Source organism: Hoplias malabaricus, chromosome Y, assembly GCF_029633855.1.
Source record: "Hoplias malabaricus isolate fHopMal1 chromosome Y, fHopMal1.hap1, whole genome shotgun sequence".
Taxonomy (NCBI): Eukaryota; Metazoa; Chordata; class Actinopteri; order Characiformes; family Erythrinidae; genus Hoplias; species Hoplias malabaricus.
This window is the reverse complement of record NC_089820.1, coordinates 67619748-67644944: the sequence shown is the minus strand read 5'-3', so window position 1 is coordinate 67644944 and position 25197 is coordinate 67619748. Positions and strand designations below refer to the sequence as shown.

The window sequence follows — 25197 nt, the reverse complement described above, 5'->3', positions numbered from 1 at the left end:
CCGGTGGTAAATTAGTAAATTTGCACCGTGGGATTTGAAACAATCTGTCCAAACACAGCAGACGTGCAGGGGGTCAGAGGTCAGGTAGGGAGCGGCCGAGTGAAAACAGTGGCACACGCACGGCGGTCAAGCCTGTTGACCGAAGCCCTAATGAAGGAAGCAAAACAATAGGTAGGGGTTTCCTGAGGTGAGAGCCGCTCTGTCTTTTTTTTTTTTTTCCAGAATTGGATTTGAGGGGCATGACGAGTGGGGGGTGGGGGCACGCTTTTGTTTTCATTCAGTCTCCCTGCAGAGGCTCCTGCACTGAGCTGGCGTCATCAGGGGAGTCTGGGGGGTCACCGGCGGTCTCCTCTGGCTGTGTGCCCGGCGGCACCCATGGGGCCGTTGGGTGTTTAGCCCTGAGCCCTCCCGCTGTTCCTGTAATAATTGCCTGCGGTCCTCACCTCTCTGGTCACCTGTGGCTAGAGGCTCCCTGGACATTACATGCGTAATACAATAATACAGTTCAGTGCCCCTCTGTCCATTTCTGTGCATAATTACGGTGTACTCAGTGGATTTAACATTCTGAGAGGGAAAAAGTAGAAAAGTAATCTGTGCAAAATATATTTGTCAGTTATTTTGTTAGTATTTTGTAATAAAATCAGCAAACAAACAAAAACCATTGACTAAAATTAGTAGAAAAATACCGCACTGTCCTGTAGAGCATGTGTTGACTTATTTAAGCTAAAAATGGGATTGCGGGGCATGGCACATACAACAGATATCAATTTGCAAACAAAAGCCACAGCTACAGGCCTTCTTTAGAAAACGTGTTAACATTTTTCACTCAGAAGACCAACAAAAGCATGTCATCTGATCAGAGCTGTTCAAACGTTTGCTCGCAGCTGTAACACCAGCAGAACCAGGCGCAGAAGGCTCAGGGCCCTTTGTGTGGTGACTAAGGAGGTGATAGATCCACTGAATAAGGCCAGGAATTAAATGCTTAGAAGGCAGGGCAGGGCAACAGAAGGTCAGCATCACTTTCCCTGCAGCTCTGCTTCACGCTCACCATAAAGAGTCTTCTTTTACTGCAGTGAAAGGAGAGGTTAGAGGTGGCTATTGTGCTCTTGAGAGGATATTGTATTATTGTGTGTGTGTGTGTGTGGGTGGGGGGTATTTAAGGGCTGTGCAGAAATTGAGTTAGAATGTAGCTTTCACTAAATCTGTCATCTCAGAGTCCTCAGCTCATAAATAAACAACACACAGAGAGAGCCGGGGTCATCTATTTGTCATCGCCGTCTGCTAATAGCTTCGAACGGAGTTACAAATGACATTTTGAAAGTCGTGTCAATTCACACCGGCTCTGCTAGGGTTTAAACTCTGTCCCGGGAGCAGGGAGCAGAAGAGAGGGAATAAACCCTCAGATACGGAGCATAACTTCATCAGGCATAAAGCGCATAACATCAGACGGCATGTTTACTCCCGCATCGTGAACTGCAGCAGTCTTAGCTGGACAGAGGCGAAACCCGAGCCCCGTTTGATGTCTGAAAGCTTGTTAGCGGATCCATTTACCTGGTACCAAAGCGCTACGTGAAACTATTTCAAATTTCCAAAAAAGAAAACAAGCATAACCTTGTTTCCGCGTTCTCCCCGCGTACCTCTCCAGTCACTTTAGCCCTCGCTCTCGTTACCTTTCATACCTCCATATTCAGTGGCCAAATGCATTCAGCCTGTGATTACAGCTGCATTAAGCTGCAGGAATGCGTATTGATTGGCTGTGGGCCCCTCCAGAGCGCGTCTCGTAACGATAAATAAATAAATAAACATAAAATAAAAAACTGAAACCGGCTGCCATCTCACGCTCTAATGCCTGAATAAGCGTCTGTGGTCGGCTGCTGGAGTCCCGGTAAGTGTGCGGTGGTAACTGCATCCTCCAAAGGCATCTGCCTGCCCCCTCCACCAAGCTCTGCACTCTTTCACACAAGCCGAGAAAAAAAAATAAACAAGGCTGATGCAAAAGGGAGTGCCCCTGCTGCCCCCGGCCCCCCTCCAGGCTATAAATTGTATCTTGGCAAGTGAAAGCATTTTAAATGTAAGCAATACAGCTAATATTTCTCATTAGGAGATTGTTATAAGAATGTTATAAGATTATTCAACCCACTCATAGATATCTGGAGTCATTTCGTATTGTTTTATGGAGTAAGATTATCTTCCAGCGCTGGCCGATAATTGACCCTTCCCTTTTGACAAATGTGTGTGAGATCCCTGTCCACTGTTGTGAAAGCAGCAAAGGACACGCTCCACTCTTACCTCTGCTGCGGAGGGGAGGCCCCTGGCGTCATCGTGTGGGCAAGAGGGGCCCCCAGGCTGCTGTGGGCGTCTGCTGCCGGACACTCGAGAGGCCAGCTCTGCACTCATGGGCCTCCCGCCCACCCCAGCCAGCGGAAAACCTCTCTCCAAGAGGGAGCCACCCGAGAAATTAGTCAACTTCAACTTCACCGGCTGGCTACCGCTCCAGCAGGGGCTCGCAGATGACGTGTGTGTGTGTGTGTGTGGCGGCGGGGTGGTGGTTACTGTATATGTGAGCCCATCCAAGTACCTCCACCACTCAACACTGTCTGTAGACCTCCAGTCGTTTGCTAACTACTTGAAAGGACGTGTGATAGAGGGAAAGCACACGCTATCATCACCGCTCTCCGCTTTCACAAGCAGCCGCCTGTGTAATCCACTTCTCTGCGAGTGCCGCTCTAACTATGGTCGTCTCGTTCTTGAAAGGATCCAAGTAAACAGATCCTTATCCAGTCACGCGCTGACGAGCGGGAGCGCCAAGGCCAAGAATCAAAATTGCATCGCTGCCCTTAAATCAAACGCATGCCTCAGCCATTTGAAAAAAGAAAAAAACTAAATCAAAAAAATAGTTTCTTTATTTTTTAATGTTTTTTTTTTTTAGCAGGGCATCGCTCCCTGTCATTGTTCCTGTGTCTAGCGCTTGCGTAATGCAGCCTGCGGTCTCTAACTGGGCAGCATCCAATAACAGCCTTTGTTGGGTCATTCCCTCTTGTATTTCACAGCAATTTACAATGCATATGGCATGCAGAGCACCCAAAAATTGCATGCACATGGCATCAGGGGGGAACAATAGCGAGCGTCTGAAAAACAGGAGTGCGGAATCTGCGTCAGTCTCGTTTTCCTCACTAATTAAGCAATAAAAGGCAGGCTGGACGGCGAGGTGCTGGTCACAGTTGCTGAGCTGAGACGGCGAGGGTGACATCATGCTCCCTCATGTTTGTGTGTGTGTTTTTGTGTGTGTCTGTGTTTCAACGAGCATGAGCTAAGTCACTGGCTGTTGCCCTTAGTTTCACTGTTGGCTCTGAGCTTCCAGTTAACGTACCATTTCAGATCTTGTCTCCAAGTGGGTAGTTTTTCTGCTGTGGTGTGTAAGCCAAGTTCTATGGCCAGGATCTGTGGTCAGGGCTATAAAGGTTTACCGTGTAGACATTGTATCTACATCTGATGAACATGCAGCCAAAATGCCTCCTAAGTTTTTAGAGATTTTACATTTTTATCCACCAGGGAGAAGAGATTTTCAAAAAAGGATGTCTATTGGAGTCAGCTCTGTCTGTATTTGGGTTTACCTCGTATTTTGTGTTGCTGGTAGCTTGTTTTGTCTATGTTTCCAGTCCAAACAGGGCCATGCCTTAAGATATTTTTTTGAAATCTCCAGCCATGCTTTTCAATATACAACTCCGTGTTCTCTAAACAATTTACTCCCACTGTTTGTTATGGAAACTGTCAGCATACACCTTCTCAAAAGCCTCCTCCATCCAGATGAATACCTTCTCCCTCTTGATTCTGAATTTTTGAAATCTACGACTCTAGGGAACACCATCAGATTATATGTCTTTATATCGGTTTATCGGTAAATTCCAATAAAATCAGGCTAAACTCTGGGGCTGGACGTGCAGGACGTTGAGGAGGTTTTGTTGACTTATTTAAAGACTTGTGAAAAATCTATTTGATCTTGAGGTTTATTAAATATAAAAGCACATTAAACAAGTTGGGATACGGTGCTGTGCGATTTCAGCGACTGCGTTGTGAGTTACCACAAGATCCTTGTGTTTCCCCATGGTTCTCTTCACTTTTTCATTTTCCCACTGTGAGTGTATATGTATTTCTAAGTGTGGGGGCACTGCACTGTCCCTGGTGTTTGTCCTCCCTCATTAGGGCCCAGCAGGAAGGTGACATCATGAAATGCACTTTTGAGGTCACTAATCAAAGTGGCAGATTCTCTCCGGCTGTGCTCCCGAATACAGAAGGCCTCTGTTTCTCCAGAGCCTTGTAGAGTAGCCCAAGCCTTGACCGAACTCCAGGACTCAGGCAGAGCCACGGTCTCATTTTCTTTATGGTTGCTTTATGGTTAAATCTTCGAACTGGACCAACACCAGCATTTCCCCAGCCTTGACTAACACCTCCCTGCCTCTGACAACTCAGTCTTTTCCTCAGATGGACTCTCTCCCCCACTTTATTTTTTTCTAACGGAGCAAGGGTCTTAGATTTCAGAGGATCCCCCTGAACTCCTCCAGCCCAGTGACGCCCCCCCTACCTCCCTCCCTCCCTTCCTCTCCGGCTACTCGCGGCTTTTCTCATGGAAAATTTTACGCATGCTGGCAGGAGGCCCGGGGCAGCAGGACTCCGCTCAAACCTCTAATGATGATTGAGAGTGCGTCCGCTCCACGCGAAAACATGCTGAGTCGCTAACATCGGCGTGCGCCTCAAGCCTGCCGCTGTAGGGGGAGGTCAAGCTATGGGAGAGAGTGCTGGGGGGGCCCTGCATTAAACGGTCGGGGTCACTGACGTTTAGGGAATACGAGGGGCTGCTCCCGTGCAGAGAGCTGGATGCTGGAGCGTCTGGCTGGAGCTCTGGACGGCCCTGCGGTTGCAGTCTTGGCTTTTACCGCGTTCAACTTTGACCCCTGTGGCTAGCCGTGAGAGGGTGGGGCCAATCGAACTGGAAGCAGGGGCCTGCATATTGGTTAAGTGCAGAGTCCGAAGCAGGCTGTAGTCTGTCTTTATTGACAGGTAGAAGTGAAGAGGGATGGTTTTGTCCATAATTTATGACCAGAGAGAACATGAAGTTCTTTGTTGCTGTTATTGCGGCACTTTCATATTAAGAATTCCGTTTTCCTGGCACTCTCCGGCGTGACTGCGGACAAATAAACGCTGGCTTTTGGGAAGTTTTGTAATTGTTGGAAAAAATAGCTTAAGGCGAACACACGGGCCACAGAGGGCTTAGGGGTTGGTTAGATGATCCGAAAGTGACCAGACGGTCAGGACTAAGAGCTGCTCGTATGACCGCTGCCGTCACTGGAAACACATAAACTAATAGCGCTCAGATTCAAAGGTCCTACTCTGCTTTTGATATTATCAAATATGGACGATACGTTCAAGAAAACATAGTCCAGCACTTATGACCTGATTTTCATTTCCTGTTGTGCGAGTGTCGAGTCCGAGACGAGGGAGAAAATGAAAAGAAGTCTCCTCAGCTGCTTTTTAAAACCTAGGAATGGTAAGAAGCTCTGGTCAATCTGGAAACGGCTGTAATTACTCGCAGACGTCACTTTTTTTGGACGGCTAACTGGAAGATTGCAGGTCAGTGCAACGGTGGTCTCGGTTCCACTCCGCAGGTCCAACAATAAGCAGAAGCCCGTCACGAAGTGGAACCGACCTTGATTTATCGACAAACTTTGGACGTACAAAACAACCCAGCGGCGAATATTAATTAGATATCGTAATGACTGGGATGTTGCATCACGTTAAGTGCGCTTCTTGCTCAAACATCAAACAGGAGGAGGGATGGGTTTCATGATGCAGTTAACAAAGCCGTAATGGCATTGTGTCATTTTAATTGGACCCAGGCTGTTTTCCTGGGGGAGACGTAATACCGCCGAACCCTCTCGTGTGAGGCTCCTTCCTTTCCTTGGCCGTTTCATTCAGAGTCGTCCAATTTCAGCCGCTCCGTCATTATATCCGCAGTCAGTGCAATGGAATCCGTCTGGTGCATAACTGCGTCGCTGTCTAAACAAATTGGCGTTCTTCTCGTCTGAACCTTGATGCCTTTAGATCGGAAACCAGATTGTGTTGCTTAAGAGGGAGAAGGTTGTCGTGGTGTTCTTTTCTCTTTGCCAAAAGAGTGGTCAAAGTCGAGCGTCTGCCACGCTTTGGCCCGAAGAACGAGTGAATGTGTTTGTGTCCTGATTAATCCCTGCTGTCCACGTTATTAAGTACAAATGTTCTAAAGCACATGCCTGTTGGAAGGGAGCGGGAAGGATAGCTATATACCACTCTGGAGAAAAATAACAGGAAACGGGAGTTGTTTGTGTGTGTGGTGATAGCAGCATGCGCCTCGCAACTGTGCCGGGGATTTGTGGCATGAAGCCTCTGGCCTCCTGGGTGCATTCTGAGGGTTGGGGGTTGGAAGTCTTTCTTGAGGTTCAGGCCCCACCGAAGATGTCCATCACAGAGTCTGTGGTTTGGACACGATTTGACCTGAGTTTGGCCAGCGTCGGGTACAACGCCCCTGAGTCTCGCTTGTACCCACAAGCTAAAGATGATGAATGCATCTGTGGCTGTCTTCACTGCGAGGAAGGTCGTATATCGCCTGCCGTTTCGCAATGCTCCAGTGGCTCTTTTCTTCATGAGCTAGGACTATTCCTACATCTTTTTTTCTTTACTTTTTTTTACATTCTCATCTGGATGATCCTTCAACACTTGATTCACAGCTTCACACTTTAAATCTTTGTTTGTCTATTTGAAGATCGGTTTTGAATCTGCTGAGCGGGTCCGTCTTGCCGGCGCTCGACTCTCGAGAAGTGGACGTTCCCGGTCGAAATGCTCTTTAATCAATCTCGGCGTGAAAAAGTTTCCCGTAGTGACGGTTGTCAACAGGCGAAGTTCCTTAGAGCGACGAGGCTTGGGGGAAGCCGAGGGCTTTTGCTGCTCTTGGCTGGCCTCCCTCCCTCCCTCCCTCCCTCCTCACTTCTCTCCTTGTCCACGGCCCTCGCCAAAAAATAAAAAGGGAGGGAAAGGAAAGAAAGAGTCTTAAATGACAAGAACTTTTACCGGTAGCTCCTGTCACAGGCAGGCAGCCTGTTGTACATTCCTGATCTCAGGACGGCAAGCCACACACACAGACCTTCACAAACGAGACTGCAGGAGGAAGGAGCCTGAAACAGTTGAGGGATCAATTTACTGCCTTTCTTTCCTTCGTTCTTTCCTCTTGATTCGGGAGCCAGTTAGAGCCCATGGCCACTGTTCAATCGACCCCAACTCAGGAGACCCTTAGGATCCAGAGGGAAAGTGAGGAGACACAGACACACTCTGTCGCTCTATCTCTCTCGCACACACAAACACACACACAACCCTTTACACAAAGACAGGCAGACTGATAGGAAAAAGTGAGGAGAAGGAAGAAGAAAGCCATGCTCCAGTTTCTAAAGCCTGTTGGTCAGCCCAGAGTCTGGACAATAGAGAAATACCACAAATGATGACTGACTTTTACACTGCAATCTGGATGTAATCTAGTTGTGTCTGCTGCTCAGTGTCTCAAATCTGAGCGGACCCTCTCCGTTTTTTTTCATTATCAGCTTTGATTACTTATGTAAGAGTGCATTTTCCCACCTTTTAATCCATTAATCGTACCCACAACTAAGGGATTAATGATGCTCTAATCATCTGTGTTTTAGATGCATCATTCTTAGAGGTCCACAGTGTATCCTTGACTTTACACGATGGCCCTGTGCTGACTCCATTAAAGCTATTGAAGCCAGATCTCTGCAAATGAAAGAAATAAAAACACTCGGCTCCTCTTTTCAGTTTGCACTCACTCAGTGGACCACCTGTAGCACAGGGAGGCAGTGGGCTTTGGTTCAGTGACTTGGCTTCGTAGGACTGCTCCTAACAGCAGCCGTTTAATGCTTTATGCCTTGATCGTGATTCAGGCGTGTCTCGAATCCCAATCAGTCTTCAGACCCATAAAAGTGTCCTGTCCACGTGTGTTATATTTCATCTTAATTGTGGTTATGTAACTAATGTCTAATATGAATTGTTTCAAGGCTGAATGTCTCTGAGCTTTTCCTCAGAGAGAAACCAGTTCTTTAGAACGGAGCAGAAATGTTAAGCTCAGACTTTCACAAACTCACCCAATCACTCACTGCGGACAGTTACACACACACACACACACACTCACAACTGTGTACAAGTACACACACTCATCCAATGACTCATACACTCACATCTGTAGACAATTTCACACCCTCACCCATTCACATACACCCGTGGACAATTTCACACACTCACCCATTCACTCACACAGTCACACCTGTGGGCAATTTCACACACTCACCCAGTTACACATACCCACACCTATGAAGATTTTTATACATTCACCCAGTCACTCACACAGCCACACACATAGACAGTTTCACACACTCACCCATTCACACACACTCACCCACTCACACTCACACCTATGGACAATTTCACACACTCACCCAGTCACTCACACAGTCACATCTATGGACAATTTCACACACTCACCCAGTCACTCACACTTGTGGACATTTTCACACACTCACCCAGTCACTCACACAGTCACATCTATGGACAATATCACACACTCACACCTGTGGACAATATAACACACTCACCCAGTCACTCACACACTGGCACCTGTGGATAATTTCACACACTCACCCAGTTACTCACACAGTCACACCTGTGGGCAATTTCACACACTCACCCAGTCACTCACACAGTAACATCTATGGACAATATCACACACTCACACCTGTGGACAATTTAACACACTCACCCAGTCACATCTATGGACAATATCACACTCACACCTGTGGACAATTTCACACACTCACTCAGTCACTCACACAGTCACATCTATGGACAATATCACACTCACACCTGTGGACAATTTCACACACTCACTCAGTCACACTCACAGTCACATCTATGGACAATATCACACTCATACCTGTGGACAATTTCACACACTCACTCAGTCACTCACACAGTCACATCTATGGACAATATCACACACTCACATCTGTGGACAATTTAACACACTCACCCAGTCACTCACACACTGGCACCTGTGGATAATTTCACACACTCACCCAGTCACACTCACACCTGTGGACAATTTCACACACTCACCCAGTCACACTCACACCTGTGGACAATTTCACACACTCACCCAGTCACACTCAAACCTGTGGACAATTTCACACACTCACCCAGTCACACTCACACCTGTGGACAATTTCACACACTCACCCAGTCACCCCAGTCACACTCACACTTATGGACAATTTCACACACTCACCCAGTCACTCACACACTGGCACCTGTGGATAATTTCACACACTCACCCATTCACTCACACACTCTCACCTGTGGACAATTTCACACACTCACCCAGTCACCCCAGTCACACTCACACTTATGGACAATTTCACACACTCACCCAGTCACACTCACACTTATGGAAAATTTCACACACTCACCCAGTCACACTCACACCTGTGGACAATTTCACACACTCACCCAGTCACTCACACACTCACACTTGTGGACATTTTCACACACTCACACAGTCACTCACACACTCACACCTGTGGACATTTTCACACACTCACCCAGTCACTCACACACTCACACCTGTGGACAATTTCACACACTCACCCAGTCACACTCACACTTATGGACAATTTCACACACTCACCCAGTCACTCACACACTCACACCTGTGGACATTTTCACACACTCACCCAGTCACTCACACACTCACACCTGTGGACAATTTCACACACTCACCCAGTCACTCACACACTCACATCTGTGGACAATTTCACACACTCACCCAGTCACACTCACATTTATGGACAATTTAACACACTCACCCAGTCACTCACACAGTCACATCTATGGACAATATCACACACTCAGTCACTCACACAGTCACATCTATGGACAATATCACACACTCGCACCTGTGGACAATTTCAGACACTCACACCTGTGGACAATTTCACACACTCACCCAGTCACTCACACACTCGCACCTGTGGACAATTTCACACACTCACTCAGTCACTCACACACTCGCACCTGTGGACAATTTCACACACTCACCCAGTCACTCACACACTCGCACCTGTGGACAATTTCACACACTCACCCAGTCACTCACACACTCGCACCTGTGGACAATTTCACACACTCACTCAGTCACTCACACACTCGCACCTGTGGACAATTTCACACACTCACTCAGTCACTCACACACTCGCACCTGTGGATAATTTCACACACTCACCCAGTCACTCACACACTCGCACCTGTGGACAATTTCACACACTCACCCAGTCACTCACAGTCAGACCGATAGACAGTTTCACACACTCACCCAGTCACTCACACACTCGCACCTGTGGACAATATCACACACTCAGTCACACCTGTGGACAATATCACACACTCAGTCACACCTGTGGACAATATCACACACTCACCCAGTCACTCACACACTCGCACCTGTGGAGAATATCACACACTCACCCAGTTACTCACAGTCAGACCGATAGACAGTTTCACACACTCACCCATTCACATTAAAAACAATATCAAACCTTTATCTCTTTCTATATATTAAAGTCATACTTTCAATATCCCACAGTAATCTACATCTTTTTAGAGAGAAGCAATGTGTGACGTCTTACTCCACAGTCCCTGAGTTAGAGACAGTTATTTGACCCGCCGCCCAGTCGTCCGTCTTCCACGTGGCATGGCGATAATCGTGGCGAGGGCTCGAGCACGTTGTTTTTGTGAAATTGGTCCAAAGTGTGAGCGTGGAGCCTTGTCATAGGTGTTTATGTTAAAGCTGTGAGATTTATACTGGATTCACGGTCCCTTCCTCTGCTAAGGCACTCAGACAGAACGCTCACGGAGCCAGAGTCAGTATTAAATCTGCAGGTGATGAAATCCTATGGCCGTAACCTGGTGAAGGCAGGGCTGTGATTTACGTATGACAGTGCCATATTGCTGCAGGTGTGTGTGTATCGGTGTGTGTGTGTGTGTTCAAAGTCCTGGGATAAAGTCTGTTGTCTCCGTTAGCTGCAGTGATAGGCAGGAATATGTCTATATCCTTAGTTTTTTATCTGGGCACGTGTTTGTGTGTAGGAGCTAGAGCAGATGATCAGTGGTCTCCAGTGGATTCCTCTGGTCATGCGATGCTGAATGGCTATTTCAGAGAGTCCAGATGTAGGACTGATATAGGCATTTAAGGCGGTCCTGAAACGAGGCAGTGGAAAAAAGAGTATCCAAGAGCAATGGTATGAAAACTATGGGGGAACACCAGCAGATGGCCTTAAAATATCTCAACCATTTCACCATTCATGACTTTTTAAACCATTAGGCACAGCATCAGTGGCATTCCTGTTTTTAATGTCTTCATGATGGGGTGATATCTGAGGAAGTTGTAGGGGTCAGGCCATGCATACAGGACTGTGTGAACGGCCAGGCAAGTTTATTGAAAGGATCTTTCATATACTGCAGACATTTCGAGTGCTTTAAAAGCGAGGATATACAAAGATAACGTGGGAGACAAGAAATAAATACAATGTGATTTGAATGGATTCATTGTCAAGACGAATGAAAGCATTGAAACAGTTCCTGAGATCTCACCTCTCAGAAAGGCTCTGTGATTAAAACCACATTGTCTGTAGATGTGAGTGTGTGTCGGTCTAAAGTACATTTAAACATTTCAGAGGCTTTTCAAAGCCTTTTTGTATGATCTTCACTAGCTCTGGCGTTCCTGCCTGGACAGGGAATCGAACCCCTCCTTTTTCTGTGTATGTGGCGGCTTTAAATCTTATTCTCTTAGTTGCGTAGTTTGACGCGAAGTTGGAAACGTCCAGCGCTATTGACCACACATACGAGAGTGCAGGTGCAGGCTAAAAATAGGGCGCTACAATATATATCGATTTTTATCACGCACCGTTGGTTTGAGAGAGACAGAGCTTGTAGCACTTCCAGAACTCGGTGACCTCAATGAGAACGTGTGCCCCCAGCCAAGGAGGAGTGCTCAGAGTGCCCCAGGTCTGATGTGATAATAAATAAATAAATAAATAAATTTAAACTGTTCCTCAGCTTCCTTTCTCTCTCTGGATATAGAGAAGTGGTCAGGCACGAGGCGTGCGGCCAAGAGTCTCTGCTCAGTCAGACGGCTAAGGCACCTCCAAGCACTTGCTCCCTGTGATGGATAGAGACCAATAAAGCTGGCTCTGATGTAAGCCTTTCTGGAAGCAGAACGTGCGGCGTATAGAAGTGTTTTATATAAGAAGGAATAAAGTCTGATTTGAAATCTGACATTAAGACTGACGGGGTACAGGTGATTTAAAGAGCCAGAGTACACATGCTGATGTCATAAATCCCATTTACACGCAGGTGTAGTGCCAAATTCTCACTCCGACCTTTATATCGTACCCCAAACACGAGATTGCTTCAATATGCTCCTGCTTTTCCACCATATTTGAACACTAGATGACTATCCGCCTCTCGCGGACGCCGTCGCCGAGCCGCTTTCCAGGTCAGTATTCATCAAACGCCGCTTATCTGATGGCCAAAGAGTTTTCGCCGTGAACCTTCACTGACTGAGGCTAGCAGACGTTTTTCATTTTTAACCCATATCTCATGGAGCAGACATGCCTTTTACGTCCATCTGCGAGACGCAGCAAAGCCACGAAGGCAGGAGTTTAGAAGTCCCCCTGTTTATTCAGGCAGGAAGCCTTGCTAAAGCCATCCTTTTTCATTCTCACACTTTGTCTGCTTCCAAATGCAGTCGATCAGCTAAAGCATGTGGAGCTGAAGCACTGGGTTTGGTTTTGCGCTGATGTCACAATAGAGTTAAGAGTAGTAACAGTCGAAGTATGAATTCTGTTTGTGTTTCTGCGTTTTAGATCAAAACTCACTTGTAACTCACTCGCTCACTCACTCGCTCATGTTTAACACAATGGGAATATGTGTTTCCCCACTAGAGGGAGCACATCCAGGGGCCAGCAGCTTAAACTCCTGAATGCTACCTCTCTCATAAACTCTGTTGATGGCTCTTTATTATAAGAATTACTAAATTAGACAAAAATAATATTTTTTTATGAAAACGGAAACTATTTTGTAATACCTCACCTCTCACCCGGTCATCCCTTGTTCCCCAGTCCTCCCCACAGTTTGAAAACTGTCACTTATCCTTGGCGTAACACTGTAGTGGACGGTGTTGTGCAGTGCGGCAAATTGTGAATAATTTCTGCACATCTCTGATTAGGGCACATGAGAGTAGGCCCTAACCATGTAAACACCTTCCCCACCGCACACACCACTCCCAAGGAGGCCGCACACCTCACCGTCCCTCGGGACAGAGAGGAAGTGAGCAGAGTTGAGGAGGGAGGGGGAGATAACGAAGAGAGAGAGAGAAGGAGAGAGACAGAGGGATGACGAGACGAGTGTGATAGGGAGACACACCAAAGCTCGGTGGATCAAAGGACATGGGCCTGTTTCAAGGCAAGCCAATGTAAACAGGGCTGTCTTTACAGAGGGTGGAACTGTTGTTGTTAGATTGGCCGGCTAATTCTGGAGGCTGTGTGTTTCTAGTGTTCTCCCAGTGTGTGTGTGAATATATCACATTGTGGGGACCAAAGCCTGTTTACACACTCACACTGTGGGCACTTCTTCACCACCAGCGGGTCCCCACAATGTAAATAGTTACATGTTGAGGTGGAGACATGTTTTAAGGTTGGGTTATGGTTAGGGTTAGGGTTGATGTCCCCACAACTCACAGATACAAGATCGTGCGTGTTTTGTGCAGGGTTTTGTTTTTCTTTCTTTCTCGTCTGGGTCGAGCAGACTCTGGTGTCTCCTGGGCTTCCTCACTCACCCTGGCAACAGTTGTAATTGATCAGGCTCCGGAGACTCTCAGTGCACTTTTGTTTCCTCACACACACACACACAGTAAACCAGTTCGGAGGCCGCCCCTCACTCCAACAGGTGAAGGACGTGAGCCAGACCACCTGGACAGCCTTGCAGGGGAAAAGTCCTTAAGAGGAAATGGCTGTCCTTTTCCTCAGAGAAACGTCAGGAGACCACGACACTGGAAGGTGGTTTGATCATAGGGACCTCACAGACTCATCCCAGTTCAGCCTGAGAGCGCTGACAAACATCTTTACACAGCAGTTGCTGAAGCCCCAGGCTGGGCTGGAGATGTCCCTGTTGGGCTGATGTAAATTGCGTTCCCCAGACACATTAGCAATTCGGCTAGCAGCCTCCATCTCACCACCTTAGCATATCGGTTCTTCTCTGAACATTATAAACACAGGGGGTGGGGGGGGGTTGTATTTGCCTGCAGCAGTTTTATTGTGGTGTTTCCCGACCAATCACAGACAGATATGCTGCATCCTCCCGAGTGTTTTGGTATGCTAGTATTTTGCTAATGTTTGTGGGGTTTTTTTTGTTTGTTGGGTCAGTGCACTCTGGCCTTTAGAGCTGCTGCGGTCTTCCCCCTCCTCCTCCTGAGCTCTGTGAAGAAGCAGAGGCCTAGGGAAACTCCTTTAAGATCCACCACCAGTACATTTACCTCTCGCTTTCTCGCACACTCTCTCTTTATTCAAAGCCATATTTAAACAAACACTCCCTCCATTCCCCTCAGTCCCCCTCCTCTCTCTTTTCTTCTCCGTGCTGTCAGTCTCTGAGCTGAATGCTTCCACATGGGCAGCGCAGGATTCTCTGCATCGACAGTTTTTCAGAACGTGATCCATGGCTCACCCAGTTCTGGCGGAGTGTTGCGCCGAAGAGCCGATTAGCCACTGATCTGTGCGTTTGTGTTTTGTGCTTCCTTAACCCTTCTTAACGTTCCTCTCCACGGGGTTAAGGCGAGAGTTGGCACGCGGGGCTCTCAGGGCCGCCTCCCTGCCGCGCTCTAGCGCGTGGGAGGTTGCGGATAGCCCATTAGCCTTTCAGCTGAAAGCGAGAGCAGATTTGATATTGTGGGGAAACAATAAGTAATATGTAGCAGGAAATTCAATTGCGCTTCTCCTACAGCATCAAATTCAGAGTTAAGCTTCCTTTGCCAAATCAATTTCACGGGCAGTTCAAACAAGGTTAAAGCGTTTCTGTGAAAGCTGCTCTTCCATTGAACAGATACGATTTCAAAGCAAAAAAAAGACAGTGGTAGTCTGCGATCCTGATAGAAATGTGCTGGAGATGTTTGGGAGATGTTTTCACTCCTGTGTCTCTCAGATGTCTCAGGATTAATTAGTAATGAGGATTAAATCCAATGAGGAGGTATTAGTAGATCATATCTGCTGTAAGAATCACAGCAATTGCGTAATATTAAAGGATCTCTGCAAATTTTTTTTCACCGCTTGCAGTGAAGACATTCTCTGCAGATTAAGGAGGTTTTGGGGATTCTGAGAGATTACTGTTTTGATAAAAGCAGGTTCGGATTTGGCTGTATCCATTTTCTTCACACAAACAGAAAGGGGGGGGGGGCACTGAAGAGTTTTGAGATTAGTAAAAATATTAAATTCCATCAATCCATCCATTATCTGTAACCCTTATCCAATTCAGGGTCGCGGTGGGTCCAGAGCCTACCTGGAATCACTGGGCGCAAGGCAGGAACACACCCTGGAGGGGGCGCCAGTCCTTCACAGGGAAACACACCTACGGACAATTTTGAGGCACCAATCCCCCTACCAACGTGTGTTTTTTGGACTGTGGGAGGAAACAGAAGCACCCGGAGAAAACCCACGCAGACACAGGGAGAACACACCACACTCCTCACAGACAGTCACCCGGAGGAAACCCACGCAGACACAGAGAGAACACACCACACTCCTCACAGACAGTCACCTGGAGGAAACCCACGCAGACACAGGGAGAACACACCACACTCCTCACAGACAGTCACCCAGAGGAAACCCACGCAGACACAGGGAGAACACACCACACTCCTCACAGACAGTCACAGATAGGATGATTGGACCTAATTGTTTTATACATACACAAGTATGTATAAGTTTCTTTTAGTTGAGGAGAAGCTTCTTTAAAAACAAATGACAATGGTCGTCTCCAGAGGACACAGTTTGAATAACCCTGCTGTTGATTTATTTTCGCTCCAAAAAGTCAAGCAAAACCTAATTTGACAAGGGCCACTGGAACATTTGCATACGACCACAGGCAAAGACTAAAACACCAGCCCTACACTCTGTCTCACTGCAGGCTGGACCTGCCGATTTCACCACGGGGTTAAAACGCTCCAGTTAGCTTCCCCTCATTCTCATCATCAGAATCGGGTTTCACGCGCAGGACTGACCAGGCGCGACGGTCGTCCATCTCCACCAAACCACAGGCTCTCCTCTCTCCCCTCGCACCTCTTTCTGCTTGCTTTTCTTCTCCTACTCCACCCCTTCCTGCTCTCCGTGTTGCCAGTGTTGTTGGCTGTTAGAGGTGTGAAATTAGGCTCGAGTGGAGCTGTAATGATCCGCTAACCAGGCTCAAGCTGTGTAGCTGAAAGTGTATCTGGGTGTTGGTGCTTATGCTTGTCTTCAGATTTCCCCTTTTTCACTTCATGGTTTGTTGTTCCAGGGGTCCCGGAAAAGGCCTCAAACCACAAACCTTCTTTTTCATTTATTTATTTATTTATTTATTTATTATTTAGACTCCCTGAGTCTTTCCTGACTTCCAGTGAGCCTCTTCCAATCAGAACAGAGCATGGGAGCTTCCTCTGAGTATGTTCTTCCTCTGTACTCCTCTGTGAATTCTTTTCAAACCGACGCTAACTCAATGCCACTGAACAGCTTAACGCATCAGAGGAGAATGTAAACCACCCAGATCTGTCACATCAGCTAACAGATGACTGTGTTAGCTATCACCATGAGCAGAGATATGGAAAAGAGGGACCAAGGCTTTTTAGGTCTCCTGGGCTCAGATGAACTTCTCCGGGGCCCCCAAAACTTCCTTCTGACCTTGTTACTTTGATAAGAATGTAGATTCCCGAAGTGTGTAAACCCTATTAACCAGATTACAGAGTTTACTGCCTCTACAGTAGAGGAGGAGTGAGTCCTGTTCTCATCTCCTGTGTATTATTATCGGTGCTGGATTATATATATATTTTTCCCAGAGCGTTGCACACACGTGTTGTGTCCCCCCAGATTGTCAGCAATGGAAACTAAGCAAACTGACATCAGTGCTGACAGTGCATCAGAGTCATAGCAGTAAAGTAAAGCACGGCGTTGCAGAAATGAAGCAGAACTGGAATTCCCGCGCTGTGTATTTTTAGAGGAGTGGACGTCAGTGGCCGGTCACTGCTCCCTGTGTGTGGAGGAGGAGATTAGCAGGTGCCTGGGACACGCTCAGGTTTGATGGACCACACCTTAAAGGAAAACGGGCAGGGAGGGGGGAGGTTTACTCGCTGTAGTCACGTTTGTGTGTGTGTGTGTTGGCAGTGACACTGTCACAGACTGGCACACTGCAGGGATGAAACATGTTTTAATAAACCAAACCTTCTGTGTTCTGTCACACTCCGAGATGCTCAGTCTGTAGCCAAGCTTCTGTGTGGGTGTGTGTGGGAGGAAGTGTGAATTTGCATTGCTGTCTAAGCCAAACTGACAGTCTTGTGCTGATCAATTTTTGTCCTCTTTATCTGTTTTTCTTTTTATATTTTCTCATATAATTTAATTGCACGTTAAATTAAAACCCCATTCATTTCAGTGTGTTTTCCCAGTTTGACCCTCACACACTTCTAGGATGAAGTCAAGCAGAAAACACACCAGTGCTATCAATAATATTGGCAACATCAGTGTGAGATGTTACTTTCTCTCTCTTCAACTCTCCCCAGCCCTTTATTCCTATCAGCACACCTTGGCCTACTCACTGAGATTAACCATGTGGTAGCAGCTCTGCCTCAGTCTGTGCAGCTCAGGGCTTTGCTCCAAGCTCCACATCCCAGGTGCGCAGCCAGCGGTGAGGCTTTAGTGTAGTTCAGCAGTGCACAGTTTCTACAGAAGACAATGGATAAGTCAATGAGCAGTAGACTAACAAAAGCACACACAGCTAAAGACACAGTTCTTTATATCATCGCTGTCCAAAGAAAATAGTAACTTTACAGTAGAAGGGAAGAAGATTTCACAGAGTTTGAAGGACAGCCGTTGTGTTCAAATGATGTTTGCTGTTGTGTCGAATTTGACCTAGTGCCCAATATTAATAGTGAAAAAGTAATGTAATAAATTCAGGTTTTGGGTTTTTTTTTTCCATTTACAGCTGTTATTTTTTGTTTTTTTACTTCTTTAATTGATCAGTTTCTTTCTATTTCTTAGCAATCTCACCAGAGCATAGAGCTGGACGATATGGCCAACATTTATATCACAATATATTTCCTAATCTTGGTCAATACGATATAATTCCGATATTGTTATGAGCAATAAAAAAGCCACATAAAAACTGCCAATAACTGAAGGCAACACGACAACACCAGCAAACAACAACCTCAGATGCTGTAAATAATATGCACTGAAATATTAAAAATGTGTATAAAAAATCATATAGTTGTTATTATAACACATTTTATATTGCAATATATATTGATATTGCATTATATCTGTAAGAAGGAGCTCAACTGAATAAACCAGTAATGAGGAAGATATGCTTTTGTGGCTTTATTCTGTGCACAACACAGTGACAGCTGAGCGCAGTGTTTGATCTCAATGTTTAAGACCTATTTGTTGAAGACTGTTGTGAAAACGAACCTGTGTCTTATTACTTATTAATGCCAGAGATTGTTACAACGGATTGCATCAGGTGAGCTTAGCAGGGCAGGACTCCAAGTTTGACCCCGAGTGACTGCAGTCTGCGTCTGTAACACTCCCACACTGGACAATCTCCTCCGACCGTCGCCATCACAGTCTTTCTCTTTTTCCCCCTTTGTTCTGTTTTATTGTCTTGATGAACTAATATTAATACAGAGCTATAAATAGACATGCCTGTAGCTTTGAGGTTTGACAGTTTACAACATCCTGTTTCAGTGGCTGTTCTGAATGTCAGCAGGGTGTGATTAGAGACCTCTGGACACCTTGCTGGCGTAAATCTCTCTTTTCTTTTTTTTTTCCAGTTCTCGTGCTTTTCTTTTTTTGTATCAGTGGAAAAGCTGAGGGCTTGGAAATGGAAACTATTAGTTGATAAAGCAAAACAGTGCAGTGTTGTGGTTGCCGTGTAGGTGTGAATATTTCGGAGAAGCCCCGACAGTTGCCACGACTCACACGGGTGAAAAGGAAGCGAAGGCTTTTCCTCTGAAAACAAAACCTTGTCGCGCTGTTTGCTGCTGAGCTGCTGATCGCCTTTGTCCTCTCCACTCTGTGTTACCTGGGGCACTTTGAACCTTGTGTGTACATCCCAGCCTTTCCAACGGCGCATAAAAATTTGATCATGTAATTATGAGCATGCTTCTGTGGTTTGTTTTGTGAGATGCAAGGGGGAGGGGGGGAGGTGGCGAGCTTGGCATGTAAATGCCTGTTTTGCTCCGAGCAGCAGCAGGTACAAACAGCCAGCAGTGTTGGCTTAGCCTCCTGTTTTCCACAGGGACTGCCCTAATGTAGGAAAACGGATTTGGAGCTCTGTGCATACATGTAAGTGTGTGTGTGTGTGTGTGTGTCTGGATAAGCTGATAAGGCTTTGTTATTGGTGGTCTGTTAATATAAATGACACTATAATGACGAATAAAGTACAAACCCTATGTACAGTACTGTGAAAAGGTTAAAGGGCATTTAATTCCGAGTTAAATCCAACACTACATACAAGATAATCATAGTTGCGTCGGGAATGAAGGCAGGAAACTCTAGCAAAAACATTCACAGACGTATACATTCCAGTCTTAGAAGTTGAGGTCCCGAGTGTGTACAGCAGTGGTCTAAGCCTGGAGATATCACCCGCAGTCAGCCCCATATCAAACCCCCTCTCCCAAATCTCTGCCCATTGGCCTGGATAGTATGGAGGTCTGTTTGCTGATCTGACAGATCTGGGCGGTTTGCATTCTCCTTTAAAGGCCTTATATGTTCTGTGGTGTCATTTTATCAGCAGTTCAAGAAAAAGGGCTTGGGCTGGTTTCACATGTCTCAGAGGAAGTACACACTCGCCCCCACCCTCCTGAGGCGGGTGGTAGTGTGTGCAATTGGGGTTGTTGTTTTTTTTTTTTTTGTTTTGTTTTTTTTTTGTGTTTTGATTTTTTGTTTTTTCTTGTGGTCCAGGTAATACCAAGCACATCCTGTGTTGCTCGGATCAGGTCTCTGGAGTGATTTCTATAATGCTGTGTATTAGATAGGGACTGATTTGGTGGCTTGCCAGGTCACTCTTGCATGGCTGTCAGGATTCTCATTTTCTCGCTCGTTATTCTACGACTGTGTAATGAGTAAATACAGGCTTAATGGCTGTTTTGATTGGAAAATGAATAAAGCCAGGTGTTTTTTTTTCTTTTTACACAGTACTTATATATCATTATTATATTATAATATTATCATAGTCTAGTGACATGCTTCTATTGTGTGGAATTCGGGATTTTTTGGTGCTGCTGTTATCAGCTCTGGCCTTTTAGGGGATGCCACACTCTCAGGGTCACCTGGCCTCTGACTGAGATTCTCTGCAGTCACTTCCCTGGATGCAGCCAAAGAACACAGCTGATAAAAACACTCAGAAGTCTGGCTCAAAGAGTGTGGGAAAGGCGCGGGAGCACAACACACTCCAGGACAAATCTGCCACTCTACCCTTCTGACTCATGTAGGGCTTAAACAATCACAGAAAAACATCCAACAAAGACTAACATTGTGTGTCCTGGGTTAAGGCTCTGGATTCAGAGGTTTAACCCTCGCCTCGGCGCTAGTCCTTAGTTCTTAGTGCGGTAACTAGAAGCCTCATCTGTATAATATTTTATAGACTTTTAAGATGTTTTCTAGGCCAATTCCAAGAGTCCAGGACTAGGTTTCAAGAAACATGTGTTGTGTTTACTTGAATAATTGTTCTTAATTAATTCATTCATTATCTGTAACCCTTATCCAGTTCAGGGTCACGGTGGGTCCAGAGCTTACCTGGAATCATTGGGCGCAAGGCGGGAACACACCCTGGAGGGGGCTCCAGTCCTTCACAGGGCAACACACACACACTCACACCTATAGACACTTTTTTGAGTCACCAATCCACCTACCAACGTGTGTTTTTTTATTTTTTTATTTTTTTATTTTTTTTTTTTGGACTGTGGGAGGAAACCGGAGCACCCGGAGGAAACCCACGCAGACACAGGGAGAACACACCACACTCCTCACAGACAGTCACCTGGAGGAAACCCACGCAGACACAGGGAGAACACACCACACTCCTCACAGACAGTCACCCGGAGGAAACCCACGCAGACACAGAGAGAACACACCACACTCCTCACAGACAGTCACCCGGAGGAAACCCACGCAGACACAGGGAGAACACACCACACTCCTCACAGATAGTCACCCGGAGCGGGACTCGAACCCACAACCTCCAGGTCCCTGGAGCTGTGTGACTGTGACACTACCTGCTGCGCCTATTTGTTCTTAATATTTATCTTTATTATTTATGAACTATGATATTAAGCAAATTCATTGATACTCTCTCATTCCATTATTCTGAATATATAATGTGTACCACATGAATATTCAATGAGTCCGGCCAATCATATTTAATATTTCATTACGTTGATCAGTCATATTCCATATTCTAATATACCGACCAATCAAATCCAGTATTTAATGATACTGGCCAATCATATCCAAGACTGGCCAATGATATTCAATAATGGCCAATCAGATTTAGTATTTAATGATACTTGCCTATAATATTAAATATGTAATTATACTGGCCAGCCATATTCAATATGTAATGACACGGGCCAATCATATTTGTGTTTTGAATGTGCTGTCTACTCTACACACATTAATCCTCATTTCTGTGTCTTCTTGTGTTCACAGTCAATGAAATAATCAGGAACGACTTGTCCAGCATTTCCGCCCACAGTCACTCGTAGACAGCGGCAGAGACGTTCGACGAAAGTAGGGACCAAGACCAAGTCTTCCCTCTGACCCCTACCCCGTCCACACCTGGACACACCTGGAGTCTGGGTGTTCACAGCTGACAAATCAATAGAAACAACTACACTTGACTGAATGTTTCACATGAACGGCCTTAAACACAAGCAGGTGCGAAGAAGCGCCCTCCGTGACTGTTCTCTTATTTCTCGTTTAGCTCTTGCCTTAAAATCGAACTCGCTCTTTTTGTGGACCAAGATTCTGCCGAGACCTTGTTCTCAGCTCTTCGTGATGAAGCGGTACGTCCAGGCGGTCAGGACCAAGGCTTCATCACGCGGCGGCAGATACTGCAGTGCCTTGCGGCAAGCACAAATCAGGATGCAATTCCTTTCTTCTTCTTTATCTTTACTTCCTTTTTATACCTTTTTTAATTCAGTCGCTCGTTTGTTTACAGTAAATACAAAAGGCTGGAAATGTGTAGGAATGTGTGAATAAAGTAGACCAGTGTTTAGACCTTGTTTTATTATTTTCCTCCATTTTGTTTTTTATACCATGGCATATACATATAAAGACGTCTGCCGCGAATTATGTTGAAATATGTATGTTTAATAATGCTGTACATATGCCTTAATCACCTGTCCTTGTTCCTTGTAAAGCGTGTAGTCTCTCAGTGACGTTGGACCACCTCTACCTCCCCGACACCCCACTCACACCCCACACCATCCATCCATTGGAGCTCAGTGGTTAAAGCGCAATGACTATCACTCCATCTTTTTTGTTTGAAATGGCACTCAGCCCTATGGTTTGTCCAGGCAGAGTTCACAGCAGGTTTGTGCTAAGAACTGTGTGACACCTAGCTGCAGTTCACAGACCAAACCCTGGCTGAAGAAGCCAACCTTTCCTAGAATCTAATCTTTTGTCATTATTCTCACTGAAAAACTAGTCTGGTTTGAGACTAGACCAGTACGGGAAGGGCATTTTATAATGGCGCTACAACAAAAACACACCCACAGGAAACAAACAGCTTAATCCCAATCGTTTTTGACAGAGATACCGCCCAAGTCTAGTCCTTATATTATTAGCCTTCAGGGCTAAGGCTCGACATTTCCAGATACGCTTCAGGAACATGAAATTATTAATAATTAAACTGCCATTTGGCTTCTTTTTCCCAGAGATGGTGCAGAAGTATAACAGCCTCAATGAACATATTATTACTAATATTCACGTGGTTATACATAGGGGTTGATGTACGGTTTACGGAGACAACGTCCAACAGCAATAAATGACACGACACCAAAGGATTTTACCATGTAATGAATACGTCTTCTATATTTTAGAGTGTCTCTTCCACTAATCTGTGTAGGCTAGATATCTAGGACCATGCTTCTTATTCCCAGTCCTGGACAGGTGTGTGTCTTCTCTGCTGTGGGCAGTAGTGAGTAAAGAGGGAGTTAAGATGGAGTTAAGGAAATCTTTTATATTATAACTTTAAATAAAGTAATCACTATTGCTCTAATAGAACTTATATAAGGTTTTTTATTCCCCTTACAGTTTATGGACCGTTAAAATATGACAGTGATATCTATATGCATCATTCTATCAACAATAAAGGCCACACATTCTGGAGAGGAACATTTACAGTAAATGTACCAGCATTAAACCAGTTCGGAAATGCCCAAACTGCCCTGTGCTGCACAGCAGAAACATGCCTTTGCCCTTTGGAGATCACAGCTGTAGAAGCATTGGTTTAGTGGGGCATGATGATTGGCCTCCAATGGCTATAGCTGTGGTGCTATAAGCCCGCCCACCCCCTACTCCGCTACTGGACTTAATAAAGAAAACCCGATATTGTGATTACAATCAAAAGAAAACGCAAGTAGGAACGTCCAAGACTGTGACTGAGAACCAGTGGTTTCCATCCTGTGTAAGGCCCAAAGACCAAACCAGAGAGGTCTCCTGATGTTGAAGGCTCTCGTCTTATCTGTCGAATTTAAAAATAAATTGTCTTTCTAACGCATGCACTTAATATGGATAGCCGACGTTTCTGTTCCTTCTTGTGACATGGATACCTTGGGATATTTTCTTCTTCCTCTATATGAATGCATGATCGTGTGTAAGAGACCCTGTCCCTGTGCCTTATTTTGCATCGGCTCGGCTCAACAGGCTGACTGTATTCTCTTTTCTCTTCCCTCCAGACTAGGCACACAGTGAATTCAATCTTGTATCTTCTCTAACATGAAATATTTATAGAAATCTCAAGGGTATTTTATGTATACAGTATGCTTTCTGCTAACGAAATGAATAAAAAAACTATTATTTAAACGATATCTGGAGCTGGGTGTTGATTTGTAGGCTGAATCTAGTCTGACTGTTTACCCTCGTTCGTGTAACAGCAGACCACTCTTCTGGGAGATGGTGTAACTTCGCTGTGAGGATTTGATGGCATTCAGGCAGGAGAGTGTTAGGGAAGTCAGGCAGTGATTTTTGGAGGATTAATTCTGCATCACAAAGGTAACGGCATGGTGCTCCATCACAGTAAAGAATGCAGTTCCACTGTCCTACAGCCCAATGCTGGGGCTGTAATCCCCTCTGACCTTAAAGTAACACTAGGTAGTGTTTTTACCTTAGAATTACAGCTTCAAATTCACTGTGATGCTCAACTGGGCTGTATTAGGGAGAATAGACCCTCAGTCGTTGCTACTCCAGGCTCAGCACCGCAGAAACTCCACTATGTAACATTAAGAAGAGGGTAGGAAACTGCCTCATGCTGTGAATTAAACTCTGCACCTGCAAATGGAGCACAGGAGTGAAAACGCAAAGTCTTACCTAGTGTTTCTTTAAAAATTGATTAAGTGATTTTTACAAAAAAAACACTTCCTGTTGTGTTTCTTGAAATATTTTTACATGCCAAAGTCAACCAGTAAAATAAATGCTCTGATGAAATAAATATCTGATCATCCCCCCATACCCCCACAAAGGGGTCATGGAGGGGATGAAGGGGAAAAAGGGAGGAACAAATACATTCACCGCAGGAAGGAGCAGCCACACTGGAGGGAAA

At 45.7% G+C, this 25197-nt stretch overlaps 1 protein-coding gene across 1 annotated transcript in view; it reads left to right on the top strand.

Annotated features, from left to right (window-relative positions):
• LOC136678505 (nuclear factor of activated T-cells, cytoplasmic 1-like) overlaps window positions 1-22478 on the top strand; it is an 83193-nt gene extending 60715 nt beyond the window's left edge. Inside the window, exon 10 of the mRNA XM_066656553.1 lies at window positions 22083-22478. Coding sequence (XP_066512650.1) covers window positions 22083-22138 — 56 coding nt within the window. The 3' untranslated portion in view covers window positions 22139-22478. The remainder of the gene's footprint in view (window positions 1-22082) is intronic.
• Window positions 22479-25197: the final 2719 nt, after the last annotated feature.